The following is a 22,977-nucleotide window of genomic DNA, read 5'->3' on the forward strand; positions in this document are numbered from 1 at the left end:
ACATCCAACTTGTAAAATAGATGTTTTAATCTCAATATGACTTCATAGTTGAATTAAGGTTAAATAAAATACCCCCCAAACAAAAATACTGTGTTGATAATATGCTTTAAAAGCCTAAAACTGGGTCACATAACTTCTGAACCGGCAACATAACGCACATGATCATAAAAGCGTTTCGCTCAATAAATGATTAGACACAACACGTGCGATCTGTGACACTTTTATAAAAAGCATCAATAAAATGTGACTCTATTGATACTTTCGATTTCATCAACTTTTTTTATTGCCGTCTTAACAAGAAATGCATTGAAAAGAAACACTTTTATTTTATAGAGTATTAGTAATTTAACACATTTGTGGACACAATCACACAATACGCCATATATGTTTTGTAAAACAAGAAATAATAATACAAATAAAATAAAAATCAGAGAAGGCAGGTCATTTGTTGATTAAAATGTATTGAATTCAAAAGTAAAAGATTCTCCATGAAGAATGGAATCAAGCCGGTAGAGCACAAGTGTGTTCACGCAAAGTCAAATGGTTACATACGGGTTTATTGTACAATTTTCAACCGAAAGCCTCATTTCATGTATTTTAATTGCGGCAGTGCCCTTAAAATGCACACACCTTAAAGAAAGATTAGTTATAACCCTCTTTCTATTACAACAGCATCTTCACTTGGAGGAATAAGCCTCTCGCCCGTACGCTTTCCAAAGGATTTAGCTGCTTTTGTTCGCCTCTTTTAACCATCGTTGGAGGCTTGAATGTCACCGTTAGTGCTCTAATCAAAGTCTGCAGCTGTGGGTTAAAGCTGTAGTGCCCCATTCTCAGTTTTGGTGAAAAGCTCCTTCTATTGCCTCTTCTTGCTGTAAAGTGGAAGAAAGGACAATCACACGTGACATATTGTAGGCTATAAAAAGAAAAACATTTTATTATGAGCGTTCACCTTTATCAAAATATTTCCATAAAGGTATAAGGTGTTTTCTGGCCCGAATCCTTGGCACATCTTGAATGCACAGAGGATTTTTTATCCGGCCGTCAGGGCTCCGTATAGACAAGAGACCTTGTGAGAGCCATCTGCAATCTGTCACTATCGTCACAGCACTTCTCTGATAATCTAAATTTACAGTAAACTGTCAGCGTGATGTATATTGGTTAAATAGACCTTCACCTCACAGTATATACTCTGAAAGGGAACACCGTGATCTAGCTGTTAGATTATTATAACCTAAAATAAAACCTCTAACACAAGGCTGTTTTTTATCCACATTAAGAGCAAAATGGGGCTTTACATTTAGTGGGATATTACTTAGGTAGTGTAAACCAGTTTCAAACAGTTTCAAAATGCTTAATTTTACCCCAATGGTCAATTGCATGATCATTATCCTTTTTTATGTTGCGCATGCTGCATTGTTCGAGATTTCCAGATGCTTTATTGCATTACAGCTGCACCTTGCAGGCCTGGAGTATATGCTAGATAACGGAGGTATTACCAGGACTGTTATCTAAAAATGCTTCTTTTGCAGAACCAGGTTCTTGAATCATAATCTGTTTTAATAAACGTATTCACAGGTGGAACTTGAGAGGGGAAACAAGTAGCAACAAGTATGATTTGTAAAAGCAGTTAAGTGGATAATAGCCAAGCTGAACTGGCTCATATTTATACAGGGCCTATATATAATAGAATGGCAGCAGACTGTAAATTTAGATATGATGTGAAGTTGTCTTACCGCTGACATTATGTTGACATATTGCCTCTCAGGTGGTCTCCTGGCCATAGGGATACTGTGGATATATGGCGAAGAGTACATAAGCTGCCATTTACAATGAGTTAGGTGTGAGAAAGCCTGGAAGTTACACAAGATAGTAGCAGCTCTGCCTGACAGCAACAGTGTGCTACAATGAAAACTTAAGGCATTTTTTGAAGAACTAAAACACAGGCCTGCCTCTGGTTGCTGTTGGATAAAAAAATATGTCACCTGCTTTAAGTCGTCTGCATCCAGGACTGGAGGTTCAGTGATGGAGATCAGGACTGTGAAAACATCTATTTAACATTTAACATCTATTTAATATGAAACAAATCAGCCAACTGTAGCAGATCTCTATAGTTGCAAGATCTCTTATCCCAGATATCCTAACACATAGTTCGGCGTGTGATTTTCTGAATAGTTTTAAGTCTTTTGCACATTTTTTAAAAATCCTTTTGGGACCTTACCGGGTGCTGCCCCACGCTAAGTGCTCTCCCAACTCCCCAGAGCTGAACAGACCCTGCAAAACTGAAGTCCAAGTCCGGGGTGAACCTCAGGTCACTGCGTCTAACAGATATGAAAATGTCGCCTCTTTGGAAAAAAAGGGCACGCCTTGTTGTTTAACAAAGACTGTCAATGGGCAAGATTAATCAGAAACAAAATGGAAACGGTGTCACTTTGGGGTCAGGCAGAAGTTATCTCTGTTTAGAGGAGCGAACAGAATAGAATAGAGGGGGGACCAGAAAAAGGGGAGAGAAAAGAAAAGCTTTCAATATTTCCGAAGTTGGCCTCTTTTTTTCCTCCATGCAGAGGCCTTGTTGACGTGGACAGTGTGGATCAGCTTTGTGAAGAGCTGCTGCATCTTCGTGGGATAGATATACAGTGTGGCACCTCGGACATGGGGAGGAAACAGGACCTGGACGGGATGGCTGACGGCGAGGAGCACGGTCAGACTTTTTCTATTGTATACCTTAGAAATATGCAGTTGCAAAAATGGTGTAATTTCTGTAAAATTATAGGTAAATGTATGGGAGTCTTCCCTAAAATATTTTTATTACATTTTGAATTTTTTTTTCATTACATATTGAAATTATTATCATTACTTTTATTTTATTGTCATTATATGTTTGCCCCTTATAACTTTCCCTCTCTTCGAAACATACATGAGTATGTCAGTAAAGTTGTGCTACAGGAGAGATCTATTAAGACATTGCATATTTGAATGAATATGTTGGATAATTGTTTGGAAAGCTTCTTGACATATTTCCAAATCTAATCAGATTTGGATAATTGTATTGGATATGAGGTTTTCTGTGCAGTGCAGACCAATTCTAGCATGTGTTACTGTAAACTGTGTATGCTGGTTGAAAATCCCCCGGTTTGGTTTTGGCATGTGGATAAGATGACAGGTATAGGCTACGTGTTCTGCAAGTGTTGTCCAGTGTTTGGCTGTGCTTTTATAAAGGCAGTTAACGAAGGAGAAGTGATGATACGTGGTGGCCGAGCAATCAGAGCCAGATCACTTGCATTGGGTATAAAACACGTTGCAAAAATAGCTTGACATTATGTACATGTCATGGCAAATTGCAGAAAACAACCATTTTCCACCAATGAAATAAAGGGGAAAATGGCATTATGCATGTACGCAGGTGGGCAGCGTGAGAGATGAGTGTATGTGTGTGTGTCATAAGCGGGTATTCTCCATATTGTATTAATGCACAAGTGCTTTATATGCAGGCTTGTATATCCGCAGAGCAGCGGCTCGCCAGTGCTCACAGGAAGCTTGTGCAGTTTTCATTTTCGTATCATTTGAATAGGCTGATATTCATCATAGTAGTTACTGTTGTTTTCGTGTGGTTTTGGGGGGTTTCTCTGTACATCTCTTTGTTTGGAATCAACACGTTTTAAACTCCAACAACCGGCATTCACGTCACTATATGAAATAGCCCTTTGTGTGTGATAACCTTTTATTTGGTCAGGGCTTGAATTTCATATCCACTTTCTGTTGCAGAGGAGGTGGATTTTTGATTCCACATGCACTAAAGCCTCAGCCACCTAAGTTTGGCCTCATGCAGTAAACAAGTTAGTTGATTGGTTTTGCTTTATATACCGTGATTTAATAAGGAAAACATCAACGTAAGCCAGTCCGAGCTGTGTTGGTGGTACCAATGCCATGCTTTCCATTGGTTCCTGTTTACATGATGCCCACAGGACACGCGCTGATTGGTGGCGCTACACACGTGATCAGGCAACTTTGTACATTTGACAGGGAGTAGGAGGGTTTTGTGGAGATCAGAAAAACGACAGCGCGATAAAAATTAGTATTGTTGCACTTCACAAATTAATGACCATGAGTTCCTACTTGATAAACTCCAACTATATCGAGCCTTCCTTTCCTCCATGCGACGAATATCAGCAGAGCGGATACATCCCCAACCCTGGTGATTACTACGAGCGGCCAAAAGATACGGGCTTTCCCCATCACGACGAGCCATCCTATCCGAGGTCAAACTATACAGAAACGGGCTACGATTACGGTAACGTCCCCGCCACCGGACTCGATGAATTCGGCGATGGGCATCACGCGCAACCGCAACCGGTTCCACAGAGCCACGGTCCTCGCCTCACCGCGGCCCCAGACGGTGGCGCAGGGGCAAATGCCAGCAAAGACTGCAGCCTCGCCAGTGAGGTATATCCCGGCGTAGCGAAGGGCAAGGAGCCGGTGGTCTATCCTTGGATGAAAAAGGTCCACGTTAGCAACGGTGAGTTATCTTCACGGTTAAATAGCAGAACCACTGAGAAACAACCGCTGGAACACATGCAAGCCTATTGAGGCAGCACTAGTAGCAGCCCTTACAACAGCAATTTACGACTATCGAGCAGCAGGGTCGGTAATTAAGGACCCTCGTAAATTTTATTGCCTGTGTTCGTCTGTCGGGGCCATGTGCCTTTGTTGCTTTTTAACCCAAACTACCTCCACCACTGGAGCCGAGCCAAACTGTAATATCCAACCCCGCTGTTTTGTTAATCATTTCTAAGCTTGATATGTCCCTGGATGCGAGTGCTTGTATACTCAGTATCTCTACATTAAGGTCATGTTCGTAAACTGAAACAAGGCAGAGAGTAAAACAAACAGAGCGGCTGCGATTTCCCACCAAACCCCGAAATGTTATATATCGTTTTTCAACCTTGTAATGTGTCCATTGGAAGAACGATATGGGTTTGGAATAAAAAAAGCTATCTCAGCCTGCATGTAACACCTGCTTGCTTGCCTGTGTATGGCTTTTTTTTCTTCCTCCAGTCAACCCCAATTACACTGGAGGAATACCCAAGAGGTCCCGCACTGCCTACACCCGCCAGCAGGCTCTGGAGCTGGAGAAGGAGTTTCACTTCAACCGGTACCTGACCCGGCGCAGGCGGGTGGAGATTGCGCACACCATGTGTCTGTCCGAGCGCCAGGTCAAGATCTGGTTTCAGAACCGGAGGATGAAATGGAAGAAGGAGCACAAGCTTCCCAACACCAAGATCCGCTCCTCCAGCTCGGCGTCGTCCTCAGCCTCGGGGGCCCAGCAGCAGATCAAAACAGGCCAGCAGCTCGTCCCCACGCCGTGCACCGCAGGTCTATAGTGCTTGAATGAACCCCATCCCACAAAAAAACCCAATCCAGACTGAGATGGCAAATATCACAAGTGGAATTTGATGGACCGATTCTCAGTATTTTACACACACATGGTGTTATCTTTTTCACCTTGCCTCTGCCATTGGGCCCCTGTCACGTCCTTTGTACCCTTTCCCTCTCCGGTCGCCCTCGCCCTCTTCATATAAGCTTGAAATTCACCTTTTATTGCCACGGTGACAACTGAAGTGTTTATATATTTGTTTATTATTATGAAAGAAGGATGACGCACATTCAAACGTAGGACCTGGATCAAAAAAATGTATCATTACAGTTAAAATTGAGTGAGGTAGAGTAAGGTTGGACTCATTTTTCTATGTTCTCTATAAGTATTGTTTTTCTGATTTTGTTTATTTTTTTATAATTGCTCATGGAAAGCTCTAAAATACTTGAAAGATATTTAGCGAGACTCTATATGCCTGTTAGAAAAACAGACGTTTTTTTCAAAGTTAAGGCATCAGTCAGAGTAACAGTGTAGTTTGTGTGTTTGAGTGGGTTGGTTTACTGTTGAATGTAGTCCAGGTGACTTTCACATTTAATGTACATAGGCAAATCATAATGAAGGCACAAAAAGGAAAGCATTATGTCAAGTAGAATTCTGTTTGTTGGTGTTGTAAAGTCTAGGTTTATTTGTGCCAGTCCGTCCCATGTTGTGATGTGTTCTAAACTGTGAATATTTGTATGTGTTGTCTCAGTAATGACCGTTGTGATGTAGGCTAGTGTAAGTCCAACCTGTCCTTGTGAAATAAATATGTACTTCACTTATAAGGTCGACTCGGCTTTGGATGTCTTGTCATTGCAAATACTGATTTGTTTCGAGCGTAACTGTATTTTTTAACCGCGCATTAACATGCCATATACATGTAGTTCCTACCATTTTTTTCATAGATTCCTATTTCGAGGATTGCATTTTCAGACGCAAACACTTTATTGTCATGCCGTGTGTTCTCATTACAGTATGTGTATTTTATTTTTTTAAACTTTTATTCAAAACCGTTGAATCTGTTATCCGGTGTTTAGAGATGCGTGCGTAATTTTGTGATAGTGTGTCCGAGATTTGGAGAATTTACTGCGTCACACCTTCATAACACTGAACATGTGTGTTTTTATTAACTTCATCTGAATAGAATAAAAATAATCTTGGCATATTTTATGTTATTTGCAGAGATGCGTAACGTGTTAACCAGTTCGTAAAGTTGCGCATTTTCCTTTAAAGTAAGATTTACAGAGAGGGAACGTTCCCACAACATTCACATTGTTTAATATGTGCAACCTTTTAAGAAAGAAGTACAGCATGTCTCCCCGCCTGCAACACATTGCATTAAAAAGTGGAGATGTATCTGACTCCGTATGTATTTAATGCTCAACTGACTGAAATTCTAATCCGTAAAATGTGAGTACATGTCATGCGTATTTTCAGGGATTAAGATAAGATGTGGATGGAATTTAGGAGGCAGATATCAGCTGCTTGAGTGTTGCAGGCTTTTCTACTGACATGGGAATCAAACCATGCCCAAATTGTAAGATGTATCCGGCCTCACATATTGTTCTCTCTTTCCATTATAAGGAAATCTCAGCCAACCTTAGTGCACCAGAGTGTGAGTGTTGGTCACTACCTGCTACATCCAAACAATAGAGAGTTCAACCAGGGGACACGCTGGCTCTGGCCAATCACCGGCTGAGAGTACTTCTAGTGACCCCTGACCTTTCGACACACACAATGTTCACATCATACATCAGTGCTGAGACCTCCGCGAGGTTTTCTTCTCAGTTAAGATTTACCCAGAGACAGCGCCGAAACAAAGGTTTAGGTGTGAATCTGAGCCATGAATTTTCCCAAAATTATTCTAAGAGACAGCTCCTCTGCAATACATCACACAAACACCCATGTCAGGCCGCGTAGAGAGGGCAGATATGAGCTGAAACATGCTGGCATTGTGCATGCAATTTAGTACGACTTAAAATATGTTTGGGCACTAAAGGTTTCTGTTCATTATATATGCCAATCGCAGCACAACGAATATATTTGCCATGCATTTAATAGTAAATAATATAAGACTGACATTCACCTAGATTCCCACAGTAAAAGCCATAGAGTGACAGACACAGTGAGTATACACAAACAGTCCTTGTCCTTGTTGGTGCAGCTTTTGTTGCATCTTTCACATTGACCTTTGTTGTCTGTATACGAAGGATAATCCCGCAAAGAGGTGTAAACCCTTTATGCACATACTCTTCAGCTCTCGCCGCAGCACTGGCTACAGACATGGGCGCTGTGTAGAAGATGGCGTTGAGGCTGATTGGCACCGATTTTGCGCAGACTCCAAGAAGTCCAACTAGTTAAATGACAAGATTTCATGTCATTTGATTCGCGAATAGAGGTCACTTCCAATGTACTGAAATTTTAATTCGCTCGTTCACGTGACTTATTGAATAATGAATGCCCCCGGGGTCAGAAATAGATCTGAAAATCTGCCTTATTTTCATTTGAAGTGATTCTCTGCAGGGTGCGAGTCAGATCTCTTCTTCCCTGACACAACTCTGTCCGCTGGACACCGACCGTCATGACTTGTGAGTAGATTTGGCTGTGTGTTTCCCCTTCATTTTTCTGGAGGTGTTAAAAAAATGGTATAAAATATCCCGGAAGTGACTTAAATGTCCTTATCTTCTGGCGTATATTCATGTTTATTGTAATATGAACTGCATATTTCCAGCTGTACCTTGCTGTAGAGTTTCTGAGCTTGCTGATATCACAATCTTCTTATTAAGCTCAAATAATGATATTTCTTTATTTGATTTGAAAACATTTTAATTTACTTATTAAAAATACTTTACATGGTTTGTGTATGTATACTTGGACCTATCATACTGTACCTTTTCGTATATGGTCCAATTTTCCATAACTTCTTAAATCTTCAAACCAGGACAAATTAGGTCAATGAAATCCAATCTTCCCTTTGCCAACAAATGTTTCATGAGACTAAATCATTTTGCTAATTTCTTTGAAAATAAAAAAATATAAAGGTAAAAAATGCCGTAAAGGTGTAGCTGGAACTTTTCTGGGTATGAAGTAATACAGTCACTTTAGGTTGACATAAATAATGACGAAAAGAAGCAACAGTCTGCAGTTAACCTCAAAATCACAGTATGTCACAGATGGAACAAAGCGTTTGTTGTTTGTATGGTTTTCGACAGTGGAGCTTTTACTACTGATTAATTATAATAATAATTGTAATTAATATATTAATTTCAGTGTTGGATGTAAACGATGAGAGTAACCATGCAAAAGGGATTATCTGGTGGTTGAAAGAGCCTTTCAATGAGAGTGAACACAATAGTCTATTTAGACACAGGTTAAACATTAACAGAGTCCTTAGGGTATGTGACAATCCCTTTAATAATACTGATATTTATTATTATTAATGGACTATTTTGCACTTACCTCCGAAATTAAACGACAACTATTGAACAAAAGCCTATCACATGATCTGAGAACATTTCCAAATATAAAAACAGCCAGTAAGTTTAACATAAATGCTTTATTACAACCACCTTTACGCAAACAGTTACGTTGTCCTAGTCCGTCTGCATCCATGAAAGATGTCTCCAAGTCGGCTTAAGGCGTTGAATTTCGCATTAGCCTTGATGTTGGCCGATGTAAACTTCACAGAAAGAGTTATCTTCCTCTGAGTGTATCGGTAACCCAAGCCTGGCTGTTAAGAGCTCCGAGTGTCAACATTGTGGGCAGATATGGACCGCCGTCTGGCCAACATCCAGAGATCTGCGCCTCTAACTCTTCTTCGCTGACAGTTATAAGGAGTCTGGATTTGTGTAAATAACTCTGAAACATTTGTTTTATACAAAAAACAGTTGAGATTTAAAACACAATCAATCAACTGCTAATTTTGAGCAAAGGGATAGTGGGGTAAATGTGCAACAAAAAGTAAAAAAGTAGGCTACCATCTGAAGGGCCTTTGGTTTCAATCTTCTCGTTGTTTTTGAACACAGAATAGCTTCTCACTCCACTCTCTACGCCTCTGCCCGGGTCAGAGAAAAGTTCAGGTGCGGTGGCGAAAGGCAATGTGGGATTAGCTTCCAGTGCACGGTCATGTCCAGCCATATAATCCTAGTGACACCTCCACATCTGTAATTATAAGAACAACACGGCTCATTACACAAACATTCAGTATAACAAAAGAGTAACCATGCGTCTAAAACTTGTGCGTAAAAGTCTTCTTTAAAATGAACAAAAAAAAAAACCCTGATTTTTTAAATTCCCACTCTTTTCTTTGGTTTTTAAACCTGTTGCAGGTGAACTAATAAAAGCTGGTCTCCTTTCGTTCCTGTCTTTAAAAAGTTTACCGCTCAAGTTGTAGTTTTAGAAGACAAAGGCTGGTGTGGGAGTGGGGATGCTGTCTATGTCCGCCCCGAATGATTAATAGTTGTGGTGGGATTTTTCCACGCCCGCTGCTCGGTGTTGATGGAAAACAAGCGCCAAACGGTGCCCAGAAGAGAGAAGCTCTTCCGGGCAACGACTTTTGGCGAGTTAGATATCTACCGTGACACACTCTTAAGATAGAAACTGGTTCATATTAGGGTGGTTTGGGCAAACAGCAGGAATATATTTTTGGTCGGCACTTTTCCCATCATACCACCCACCCCCCTTTCAAAAGCTCCAAAACTTTTCCTTTGTACAAACCTGTAATTTGCTACATCACTCAGCTGGTCATAGGAAACGCGTAAGCGCATTTAAGTCGAATGGGGGTCCATGTAGTGATCAGCGGGGTCGAGCAGCCTGTCTTTGGTTACCTCACCTCCACTTTCCGCTTACTGCTGACTGACTTTCACCCCTCACGACCACCAGGACGCACACCTTACTCATGTAAGACAGGTAAATGTGTGACTTTTCTCCATTTAGCCAACAGCATGCAGGCTTTTGCTGATGGAGAACCAAAAGCTGATTAAGTGGTACTACAACCAAACAGTGGGGCTGTAGACAAGGGGGCGATATTGAGTCTCTATAGCCCTGGCTGTGTTGTAAAGAGAAAGACGTTTGCTGGAGTGATGAGTAATCATTATGCCTCTCTTAAATGGTATTTTGTTTGGGAAAGCCCTTTCCATCTCACATAGTGCGAATTATCACACTGCAGTGCAAAAAAGAAAAAAACATTCTGGTTTTTAGCCTGGCTCAGAGCTGTGGCTGCACTTGAAACTCTGCATTATGCAGGCAGGATTAGCTCTTTCAGCCGCTAACAGGCACCAAATATATGGCACTTTAAACTGACAGAACAGTATTTCCCTTTGAATGGGCGACACGTGGAAAAGCTGCTTCTCTGCGAGAGACTGGCTCCTCTGCCAGATCCATTGCAGTGTCACATACCCCTCTTTTTTCTCTCTCCAAACTGATCCGTTTCTCCTCAGGGGCAATGACTGCCTCCATTAATGATTCACGGGCTCAAATAAAAGGGATTTAAGTTGACGTTGCGTCACGTGAGCGGGGCGCATAATACTGCGCGATGTTATGGCACGGGGAAGAAAACCGGAGCCCCGGTCTGGCCATATGATGCTGATTATATGCGGGTTACCCCCACTTTCCGTGAGGGGAGTCCGGGTTTTGTAGTTTGTTTATCGAGGGGAGAAAAAGAAACGAGAGGCAGACTGGAAGAGAGAGGATCCCGGGTCTGTGGATGTATTGCACTGCTGTCACGGACGGATATGTTTTTTCCACGCGGACAGAGTCAGAGCTCGAGCTTTGGGAGGATGGATTTTATTTTGAGGTATTTCCGCCGATTGTTCATTACTGTCGTGAGTTATTGCTGCGCGAGACAGAGGTCAGTAAAAGAGGGGTCCACGGTTTCTGCAGGGCGATAAAATAGACAGGTACCAAGGAGCTATCCATATTCACCTCTATGTTTATATGTCCGTTTCATCGTAGCTAATCATGCGAAATATAAATAGGCCTTTAGAATTTACACACAGCATATATAGGTACGGATTTATGGATTTGTCTGGGCCATCAAGATATGGACATTGTTCCATTTTATGCTTCCTAGGCTGACAATTATATTAAATCCATTGTTAGTTTCCTTGTAAACTTAGAATAGAGCAGCAAATGATGAAACATGTCTGTTTTATTCACATATTTTAATAGCATAAGCAGCTATTTGGATTAATAGGCCTGTACAGCCCTTTGTAAATAGAGCAGCCATTTAAGTAGCTGCTCCCAAGAAACAAAACCAAACAGAAGAAGCCGCTCCAAAGTGCAACCGGTCCTTTAAAACAACAACAACAACAACAACAAAAACCCTCTCTTGTTTTTACGTGATGTTTTTGTGCGTAAATGATACATCAAGATGAGCTCCATAAAAGTAGGGGAAAGCGGTGGGGTTGTGTCGCTCCGCCAGGGAAACGAGGATATAATGGAAGACTGAGTGCCATCCAGGACCGCGCGGCCGCGCTGAGGTCACGGCGCTTCTGCTTGATTTATGGGCGCGGGGACTTGGGGAAGATGGTGCGCGAGAGCTAATGACTATTCGATCCGTTTGTGGAGAAAATGCTTACCGGTCAGCAGGGAAACAACAAACACGTTATTTGCATAGGCCCATTTTTATGTTATTAGTGATATTTCGCTGATGGGGAGCAATATTTGTTGTAATGGTTTTTTTATTGTCTGAGGAGAATCTTTGCATTTTGCCTGTTTTTCCTCCATGGAGTTTGTCTGACTCTTTGATGGCCTATGTTTCCTACATATGAATATATTTTGTTGCGAAATGCTATTTTCTTTTATATTATTTCATTATTATTATTATGAGTTGTTACTGGAAGCTGTAAGATATTCATACTTCAACACATTATGATCCATCTAACGTCTGACACATAATTATCTTGACAGTGCTTTTATCCAATTCTGATTAGGTGTTAGCATATTTTTTTCAGATTTTTTACGATTCTTTCATTTTAAAATAAGGCCTACACAAATCCCGCAAGATGACAATAGCCTAAGAAAATGTCCTAACTAAATAGAGAGTCGCTATTCTAAAATATAATCCGAGTATCTACAATATTAAAATGTTGTATTATCTTCTGAGAAACTGAAATAGTTGATTCCTCATTGCAGAAATCCAGGCAAGTAAATTCAGGCCATCGCACGGTCTCCGAGACACCTTGAACCGCCTTCGGTAAGTCCATATATCTTTATTGATTTGTGTTATGAGTGCTTGATGGTGATATCCTTATTCAATTTCTAATAAGTACCACACACGCCCACCAAAGCAGTCGCAGGGATAGAGAAGCAGCCCTATGACTTGTACATTTCCTTGTAGCAGCAATATGACCAGCCCGAGAGCAATAATTCCTTCTCTTCCACTTGTCTTTGTGGTGTAATTTGTCACTATAAAAGTGACGAGGGGAATCGCAGCTCTTGGAGCGGTGCCTTGCTCCTTTCAAAAACTACTTCCAGTGAAAGCCATCTGCCTTGTAGCTGCTATCGTTTACTGCGCTGAAGTTTTAAAAAATGGATTTTCTTTCATCAAGATCTCAGATGTTTTTTTGTTTTTCCTCCATTGTTTTATAGCCTCATTATGCACGGCGGTATACAACCACCACCTCACTGACATTTCACCCTCAACTCAGGGCCAAATTAAAGAGAGAGACGAATCAGCATTTTAGCAAAACACAAAGAAGTAAATAATTATCCAATGTGGCTACTCTGCTTTAGAAAGAAAAAGCCGAGTTGGCTAAAAAAAAACAACCTCACGCGTGAATTTTTCTCCCACTCACTCTCCCACGCCGTCCGTGTGTTCTCTACCTCTTTCAATCGTCCCATTGAATATTTGCCCCAGAGCCTGGAAACATCAGAGAAGCTGCAGCTCTGGACGTGTTTACAGCCCGGGGAAACTGAGATGTCATAAATCTATTTTTTTTCTTTCCTCCATTTTTTCTTTTGGCTGCAAAAAGAGCAGCATTGCCTTGCAGAGGGATTCCCCCTGCTGCCGTCTCTCTTTCTCCCCCTGCTCCTCGCTGCGTGTCCTCCGCTCATGCCTTTTGGTGATGAACCTTCTTCACATGTTTCACACCCTTTGCTCCTGGTGGGGTTTTTTTTTCTCCCTTGATACACATCGAACACGGCTTTGATCTCAAGTTGTTGTGCTTTCTAATCTTGAAATAATATTGTGCGGTATTCCTCACAGTATAGGCGCAATGAAGGCTGTGAAATAGCTGGTGCGTGGAATGAAAACGAACTGCGCGTCCCCTTGTGCCAAAAGATTGAGGACTATATGCAAAAAAATGTGGGTTAATGATTAAACCGCGGATAGAAGCCCTTTATGTCCCGTGGAAATGGAAATGCAGCATGGTCAGCGGCTCATTATCCCTTTGTATTCTCCACCCTCTCGAACATCTCATCCACCAAGCTCATAATTCCACTGCAGGACGTGGAGTAAATAAAAACAAAACACATTTAAAACACTTAAGGGATGGACCGTGGTATTTTTTTTAACGATGCATTATTTTTTTATAGACACACCACCTCATTTGGTTGGGGGGAGGAGGAGAGGCAGCCACTTGGTTTGAACTGGCTTTCCAAGGCGCTACTTATTTGCATAATTTTTTTTTGTCTATGGTGACGCTCTGGTTCGGGGCAGTTCACTGGTGTCTGCATGGTACTGGTGAAGGATCACATAGTCTAGCATAGCCTTGGCTGAGTTTAATATTGCTATGAAGCCCTGGCCATTGCTCTATAGCATGACGATAAATTCAATCTTGAGGCCAGATAACTCTTATCTCTGTGACCCGACTGCTCACGCCTGCTTTCGTAATCTCGGTTTACCCATCCACGTCGAGTAGGAAAAAAAAGAAAAGGAAAAAGGAAAGGGGTTTCTCTCAGCTCTTCCCTTTTTTTTGTTGTGGCTGCTAATGCCTGGTGCATGGCAGGGCGCACTCTGCTTGCTGCCTCACCCGGTCAGCCCTGCCTTTAAACTTTTCTCTGGATTACTGCTTTGATCGATTTCGTCGCTGAATGAGAAAATATCGCTCGGTGCTCTGCATTCGTCGTCAGAGGATAAGGTAAGCAGGCCAGAAATAGGCTCCCCTCGGTTGTAAATGGCGGAGTTTGTGTGTCGCGCGGTGATTTATCACCGTATGACTTAGATCTCGGTTCAGGAAGAGTTCACACACACAGTCAGGCAGCCAGATTTCTCTAACGCGGAGCAGAGGGGCTGTGCAGAAAAGTCTGTCATTTGTCTCCCTTTCTCTGTCTTTTATGACTATCGCAATGGCTCGCCTGGAGATATAGACCACAAAGCTTTCTGATATCTTTTCCAGGTCATCGTTAGTGCAGAGACAGCGAAGACACCTTCTTTCACTCTGCGGCTTAGCTGCGTTAGGAAAAGCCCAGGGCTCATTTTATACTGATTTGCTTTGCACGGCTGCACAAACCCAGAGCTGGTCGACATTTTCCTTTCATTTCATTTGCGCTCATTTGATGAAAATGCATTCTAGTTATGTCTGCTCCGGCACTACACTGTAGCCTATAGATTGCGAAATCAGGAAGTAATAGTTTTTTTTTTTTTTTTAATGCAGCCTAGTGTATTAACGTTGTTAATGTGGAGGTCAAATTTACTATCAGACACACCAGGGCCTATTTGTTTCAGAAGAAGAAGAAAACAATTTTATTGCAACCCTTACTTCATTATTTATGAAGACAAATATAGTTTTTTATTCATTTTGAATCTTCAACTGATCATGGAGCCTTGATCGGATCCACTGCAATAGTTACATCTAGATTAGGATTTTCCAACCAAACAGTCTAAGAAGGGTGGGTTTTTATTTAGATTTTATTTACTTTAATTTATTCAAATTATTATTATTATTATTATTATTATTATCTTATTTGTATACGTCTAGGATGGGCCTAATTCATAGCCTAATGTCTAGAATGGGCTAATAAAAGCAAGTTGCCTCAGCCCAATCCTTTTTTTTTGGTTGAAATTGTCAAAATATTATGTCATTTTATTTAACATCTGATGTATAACCAAAAATAAATTCATTCATTCATTGATGTCACATTATGAACGATTTCCCCAGGTGACCCTTAGATTATGGTTTATCGTTTCCCCAATAATATTTTAGAGGCTGATCCCCATGGTTACCTGCGTGAATTATGGTGGTTTAGCAGCAGGCTCTAGCTGTGCCATGCCGGGTTTCTGTCCCGCCTGTGTACCGGGCTAGCCTCCTCACCAGGTCGCTCATTCCGAGCTGGCCGTCCCGGTCTACTGACCCCCATATATCACTGCAACGGGCCACCGCACAGACAGCACCGACAGCAGCTATTATTATGGGCCTGCAAGGAAAAGTTCACACCGTGGTCATGGAGATGCACGGATGCCCGCCCGGTTTTTCAGGTTTTCGCGTGTCCCCTCCATTTATCTTGCAGCATGCAAAGAACAAAAAAGAGAGAAAGAAAGCGAAGGAAGAGAATGTGCTTGTTTATGCTTTGCGTCAGGTGTCCGGAGAAGCACAGCGCATTGAGCTCTGTCCTGTTACTGAAGGAAGACTTTTTTTTGTAGTCAGTAGAAAAAAAACGGGTTAGACGTTTGTGGGCCACATGGAATGCTACATAGGAAATACTGTTGACAGCCTTGTTGGTAGAATAACAATATAACATGAATATTATTTTCCTGTGTGGTAACCCGCTAATATCATTTCCCTACAATATCCTTTTTACATACAGCATTTTCCCTAAAAGGTGCTCTGCGGCCCTATATTCAGTTTCATTGTTAATAATCTCAGATGTTTGAATGACGTGCAGTTTCTTGTTAGGTCCAAAAATTGATTTGGCAATCTGAAATGCTTTTGAAAAGGTTTTTGTTTAGATGTGGTTCGGCACAGATGGTAATACAAGGTTAGTGCGTGCCTTTGTGCCCTGTGTAAGCCATAAGGTAAACGGTAATAGTCTACAGAACTGTTGGCCCTATCTTGCTTCCATAGTCTCCAGTGTCAGGCATGTATTGAAAAGTAAGATGGATCGCCACCATTTCTTCTCCTCACAGTGCTTCTTGTAACCCTAGGTTCACCCGAGGAGGCCATTGGCGGAGAGGCGTCACGTGACCACGGGGTGCCAATGTTATTCTACAAGGGTGTCAAGACCCTGTCAGTTTCTGAAATAAATATTGGGAAACGGCGAGATGCAAAAGGCAACCTACTACGACAGCTCCGCAATTTACAGTGGCTACCCATATCAAAGCGCAAATGGGTTCAGTTATGATGCCAATCAGATCCAATATCCCCGGGCCTCTCATGTGGAAAGTGAGTACCATCGACCTGCCTGCTCCCTGCAGTCTCCTGACGGCTCCGTGGCTCCGCAGAAGCCGGGGGAGATGGCGGAGAGCTGCGATAGGACCACAGCCATTCAGGCGGCGCAGTCTAAGGTTCATCCCGAAAGCAATCAACCGCAGGTGCCAGTGTCAGGCCCACCCCCTCCCCCACAATCCCCCGGTGCTATCAGCCAAAACACAAGCAACGGGTCCAACCAGCCCAGTGCCAAGAACGGCTCCCCGACCTCTACAGCTCGCAAACACATCTTCCCCTGGATGAAGGAATCCCGTCAGAACACCAAGCAGAAACCCACCAGTAGCTCCAGTTCAGGTACTTCCAATCTAAACGCTGCTGCTGCTGACACACACACACACACACACACTATATATATATATATATATATATATATATATATATATATATATATATATATATAACTTTTAGCCTCTGATCAGAAAGTTACATACGTTTTGCAGAGGGAGGCCACAGTGCATAGGGGTTGTGTGTGGGTGGGCAAGTAAGGGGATAGGATTGGGAGGGAGGGTGTAAACCGCAACAGGACATGCTCATGAGGTTAAAATGTTCAGTATTTTTTCTGTGCCACTGTCAGAGAGGTGTTAATTGTACTATATAATATACCAGTCAGTGGTTTGAGTTATTATATTGCATTATATGTATATACTTTGTTCCCTGGGACTCTAAAGTTATTCAGGAACTGCAGCCAAAAATGACCACAGAGTTTAATCAACACCTTTTTATTGTATCCTGCAATGATTTAGTCACTTCTTCTTGGAAACTCCCCAAAAATGATAAGCCAAACATTACATCCTATACATACAATAAGGTTGTAGTCTGTCGAAGTAACAACGTTCCTCAACATTGGAAGCAGATTCCACCAGTTGTTGTCCCTGTGCCCTGCAGCTGACCTGCCCCTACTGTAAACAGTATCTCCACTGATCACATAATGTTCCTGGAGAGACAACAAACAAACACGCACAACAGTTGTTACAGTTTGTCCTGCTGTGTTGATTAGAGGGAAACTTGGAGGGGTCAGAGTGGGGGTTTGTGTTCGGGGCTGTTTATTTACACAGAGTCAACCTAAAAATGCAGATGATGATCATCTTCCCATGACTTCTTATTTTGTAAATGTTGTGGGTGGTATTTCAGTTAAGGTACAGATATTGTTTGATAGTAAGACTGACTTGATAGTGTGGCTAAATTTGTTTTTATGTGCCAACCTTTTTAGGCACGTTTTATGCACATATGCAAGCCAGGCCCAGTTGTTTTGATGACAGGAGAACTTGTTGGGTCAGGTTGGAGTCTTTATTTATATAAACTCAGCTTAAAAATTAAAAGATGCTCATCCTTCAATGACCTTATTTGGTTTTCTTACAGTAAAATCTGAAAATGCAATGCAAGGTAGCACCTTTGATGTAATCTAACTATGATTAATTATTATTATTGTCGTGTTTTCCACACGTTTTACGCACATATGCAGTCTGCTGTTTGATATGAGGAAAACTTCGTGGTTAAGGTTTAGGGTGTTTACTTGCACAGAGCTAACTGAAAAATGCAGAAATGCTCATCTTCCTATGACCTTTCTGTTTTGTGAATTAAGTGGGTAATTTTCTAATTACGTTATAGGCAGTCGTCTACAGTAAGAGCTAAAATGCAAATCAGTATGGCGCCTTTCATTGTGATTTATGTTCGGAAGGTGTTTTCATTAATTTATAACAGCTGGTTACAGTGCTAGCATTTATGAAACTTATTTTACGCATGCTTTACGCACGCACGCAAGCAAGATCCTGCTGTTCTGAGTAGAGGAAAACTTGATGGGTCAGGGTGGGGGTTTGTGTTTGGTTCTATGCAAATAAACACCCCCCAATATAAAACTCCAGAGATCCTTACCTTCCCGTGGCCCTCTCGTTTGGTAATATATGGGTCATTTTCTAATTAAGATATGTGTACTCTTCTGCAGTGTTTAAAATGCAGAGCAGTGTGTCGGCCTTCATTGTGATTTATGTTTGTGGAGGGGTTTTCATTAGTTTTAAAGAACACGTTGAGGTGCAAACATATATGAAAATCATTTAACGCACTTTTTACGCACGTATGCCAGACAGATAACACACACACGTTTCCCAAATCATTCTTTTATAAATCAAGTTAACAAGCCTTTTAACAGTGAATCCTTAAGTAATCGTACACCAAAACTCGTTATCACGTGTAACTGTCATACATACAGGGGTGTACCTGCTATTCCTCGTGTTATCTTCTCTTTCATCTCCGTTCTAACCTAATGGGTCAGGTTATGTCATGCTGCATTCCTTTTGCTCCACGTTTGGGCGACAGTTAGTGAAATTTATTAAGTGTTGGCCGCCTGCCACAGCAGCAATAGACCAACACCTTGCTGTTCTGCGGCCAAGCTCCAGCTTCTTAGAAAGGGGGGGGGGGGGGGGGGGGGCTTATCAGTGAGGGCATGGCGAGCTGCTTTACGCCCTGAGGAATACATAATGCTTGTGTTTGCATTACGCGTGTGCAACTCTCTGACTACGGGGAAATATGCAGGTCAAAATGTTTTAATAGGAAATCTGAGGTTACTTGGTTCCATACCAGATATTGACCTACTATTCTTAGACTTCTGCCTTTGCATATATACTGATTGTTAATTGTCTTATGGCATCGTGACATCACTTGTGTGCTTGGTAGTAGCGTATTTATCAAAAAATTTTGAGATGTTTACAACACATAAATGTGCGCACATGCTCAGTGAAGAGGGAGGAGGGGAGAGACAGAGTCGATGATGAAACATCTATTTAAGTAGTGGAGCAGGGCTTATTTATCTAACAAACCACCTTCTCTTGATGGTGTGTGTGTGTGTGTGTGTGTGTGTGTGTGTGTGTGTGTGTGTGTGTGTGTGTTGTCAAACGGCTTTGCTCTCTCTCTGTCGACCCCCCCCCCCCCCCCCCCCCCACACACACACACACACACACACACACTTCTCTCTCTCTCTCTCTCTGCGACTGTAATGAATTACTGACTGACATCCTCCTCTCCTCCTCCCCTGACAGTGGAGAGTTGCCCCGGAGACAAGAGTCCTCCGGGGTCAGCAGCATCGAAGAGAGCCCGGACAGCTTACACCAGCGCCCAGTTAGTGGAGCTGGAGAAGGAGTTCCACTTTAACCGGTACCTCTGCAGACCCCGGAGGGTGGAGATGGCTAACCTGCTCAACCTCACCGAGAGACAGATAAAAATCTGGTTCCAGAACCGCAGGATGAAATACAAGAAGGATCAGAAAGGTGTCGGAATGATGCCTTCCCCAGGAGGACAGTCCCCTCGGAGTCCTGTGGGCCCTGCTTCCGGTGGTGGTGGAGGATACCTCAACTCTATGCATTCTCTTGTAAACAGTGTACCTTATGAATCGCAGTCGCCGACGTCTTACAATAAACCTCATCAAAATGCATACGGTATGGCCACGTCATACCCCCCTCCTTTGAACAGCTCCCTCAACAACTGCCCGCCCTCCCAGAAGAGGTATCCCGGGCCCGACTCGGCCACGCCCGAGTATGACGCGCACCCTCTCCAAGGCAATGGCAACTACGGGACTCACATGCAGGGCAGCCCTGTTTATGTCGGCGGAGGTTACATCGACTCAATGTCGAATTCTGGGACCTCCGTTTTCGGTCTGACCCACCTTTCGCACCCTCCGTCCGCAAACATGGACTACAACGGAGCAATCACAATGGGCAACAGTCAGCATCACGGAGTATGTGATGTGACACCGACGTACACAGACCTTACGTCGCACTACTCTCAGGGAAGAATCCAGGAAGCACCCAAACTGACGCATCTGTAGCGGCGGCGCTGCCCGGATCACTCCGCCCCATTGTCTTATTCGCCTCCAGACACATTACTGCTTTGTTTCTGCGCCTCCTCACGGCTGCCACCTTCTCTCTGCTTTTGTTCTATGTTTTCTATAGTTTGATGTGTGAAGTAGCATAGGATAAATAATCACGACTTGCTTGAATTTTTTCTCTATTAGCTCGTGTCATTGTCTCACAAAGACCTTTATCAGGGCTGTAGGACGTGTAGAGTGGGAGGGAGGGGGGCACAGAATATGCATAGGCCTATTTAATCTTTTTTTTTAATCGAAACTCAAACAGGGTATTATGAACATATGTTATTCATTTCTAATGTGAATATGTCCGTCTTTTATTTATCCGCAGTTGAAGAATTGTGTTTTGCATTTTGTTGCACTTGTGAAAGGATCCTCCAAGAGCCACGAGTTGGGATTATGAGGGAAATACATTTTCAAAAACAAGGGTCACGACCTTACACGCAACCTCCCTTGCTTGTGTTGTTCTATTTGAATTTCTGATGTTATTTATTTTGTTCGGTGTTGAGATAAAAAAATAGTCCTTTAGTATTATTTGACACCTCTGCTATCTTTGTGTGGGGATAAGGTTGGTGGAAAATTAGCGTCTCTGCCCTTTTCCAGCCCATATGTGTAGTCTGCAGAAGCTCCTCAGCAGCAGCAGCAGCAGCAGCAGCATGTTGCTATTATAGGCTATGTTTCCTTTTTTTCTCCTTCTTCTTCTTCTTCTTCGAGGAGGTGTTTTATTTTCTCAGCGAATGTAAAATCAATCAGTCATGCAATAAGGGTGGAAAGAAGGACACAGATTAGCAGTTTCTTTGTTGAAGAAAACGGACATCATCAATTTTCTTTTTCGATGTCAAACATTCCACGCTGCTCCACTTCGAAGAAATAAATAAAAAATAATTGAAATATAATCGCAACAAACCTTGTAGTTTTAATTTAGACACACCAGAAGCATTTCACATGATCACATAATTAGATACAAGTTACTTTCCTAAATAAAAATGTCAAAATAAATTTATAGCCTGCAATTATTACACATTTTTATTTTTATATATGTCATGGCTGTATAGAACTGAGAAACTGAAAATGTTTTTAGACAATAGGCAATATAAAAGACAATAAAATGTTAATGGTAATCCATGGACGATAAATCCAAAGCTATGTATTTGTAGTTGTGAATTTCCCACGCAGCAGAGACTGTGCAGATCCCAGTGTGTATCCTATTTATGCATTCAAAATAATGTGAAACCATTCAACAACATTTAATATTCAACAACAGAAATAGAAATGGCCGCAGATGAAGTTAAATATTGAATAAAAGCTATTGGGGTTTTTTCTCTCCCCTCCTCTTGATTCGACGTGAAGAAAACTCTCGGGTGGCCTTCTCCCCTCCTATCATCTGCGTGGGCACATCCATAATAATAAAAATGTCACCCGGGCCCTTCTGGAGATTCTGCAAGAAGACAACAAGCTAAATGAGAAATCGTTTGAAAAATAATTCCCTGATATGTTCAGTCAGTCAAATGCGGTCAGAGAGGATACAGGCTGAAGGAGAATCGTAGCAGGGCTTATTTGTCTTATTATTTTACAGATTTGTAGATGCCAGCAGCACAAAAGCAGCTCAACACGAAAAGCGTCGGTTGTGTGGATGGTTATAGCAAAAGCAAACGATACATTGAAAAGCTGAAAGTGGAAGGGTATTCCTTTGTGGGCATTTTGTTCAAATGAAGGGCCTGCATAGAAATTATACTATTTAATTATTAAAGTCCTAGCACTGCAAAAACTATAATACATGCACACATGGAGCTACAATGCTCCTATTGTTTTGTAAATCTTAAATCCAAGATTATTTTTAGCAAATATTTTTCTACTATTTTCATCAAATTACTAAAACCCTTTTGTACCATTTTTCTAATCTTTGTGATTAATGTATGCCTTTGTGCAACTGCACTATGACTTCAGTATTATTGGTTCGCACTGATTTTTGCACCAAGGAATAATTTTCAGCCCCATGTGATTGATATACGAGGGCATGCACATTACTACCCCTGACATATGGTTAGCAGGGAAACCTAGAACAATTGAACCATGGTGTGTCGAAGTAAAAAAAAATGCACTGTGTATTTCTGCATCCAAAACACACACGCTGAGAGATACACGCGCACGTTCACACGCACACACAGCAAGACACTGATTTGACCCATATGCGCCATACACAGGTAGCACACACATGCCGTTTTAACTAAAACAGAAGATTTGTATATCTCTCATTGCGTTTACATCCGTGGGAAAGTGCTCCTAAATCAAGCCTGCTGTAAAGAAAAGTGTGCAGGACAGGCTGGGGTCCACTAAATACCGCC

General features: G+C 41.9%; 2 protein-coding genes across 2 annotated transcripts; both read left to right on the forward strand.

Annotated features, from left to right (window-relative positions):
• The first annotated feature begins 2,626 nt into the window (after positions 1–2,626).
• Positions 2,627–21,544, forward strand: hoxa3a (homeobox A3a). Its single transcript, XM_083925026.1, has 4 exons — positions 2,627–2,698; positions 12,545–12,605; positions 16,494–17,070; positions 19,809–21,544. Exons 3-4 carry the CDS (start codon positions 16,611–16,613, stop codon positions 20,591–20,593), a joined length of 1,245 nt encoding a protein of 414 aa, XP_083781152.1. The 5' UTR covers positions 2,627–2,698; positions 12,545–12,605; positions 16,494–16,610; the 3' UTR covers positions 20,594–21,544.
• hoxa4a (homeobox A4a) lies at positions 4,096–6,162 on the forward strand (the record flags this gene model as incomplete). Its single annotated transcript, XM_083925027.1, has 2 exons — positions 4,096–4,513; positions 5,053–6,162. The coding sequence occupies 2 exons, from the start codon at positions 4,096–4,098 to the stop codon at positions 5,376–5,378; spliced, it is 744 nt and encodes a 247-aa protein (XP_083781153.1). The 3' UTR covers positions 5,379–6,162.
• Positions 21,545–22,977: the final 1,433 nt, after the last annotated feature.

Source organism: Echiichthys vipera (assembly GCF_963691815.1).
Source record: "Echiichthys vipera genome assembly, chromosome: 13".
Lineage (NCBI taxonomy): Eukaryota > Metazoa > Chordata > Actinopteri > Perciformes > Trachinidae > Echiichthys > Echiichthys vipera.

Coding starts and splice junctions, on each gene's coding strand:
- hoxa3a (XM_083925026.1), top strand. CDS start 16,611: ATGCAAAAGGCAACCTACTACGACAGCTCCGCAATTTACAGTGGCTAC. Junction 17,071..19,808: donor CACCAGTAGCTCCAGTTCAG/GTACTTCCAATC, acceptor CTCCCCTGACAG/TGGAGAGTTGCCCCGGAGAC.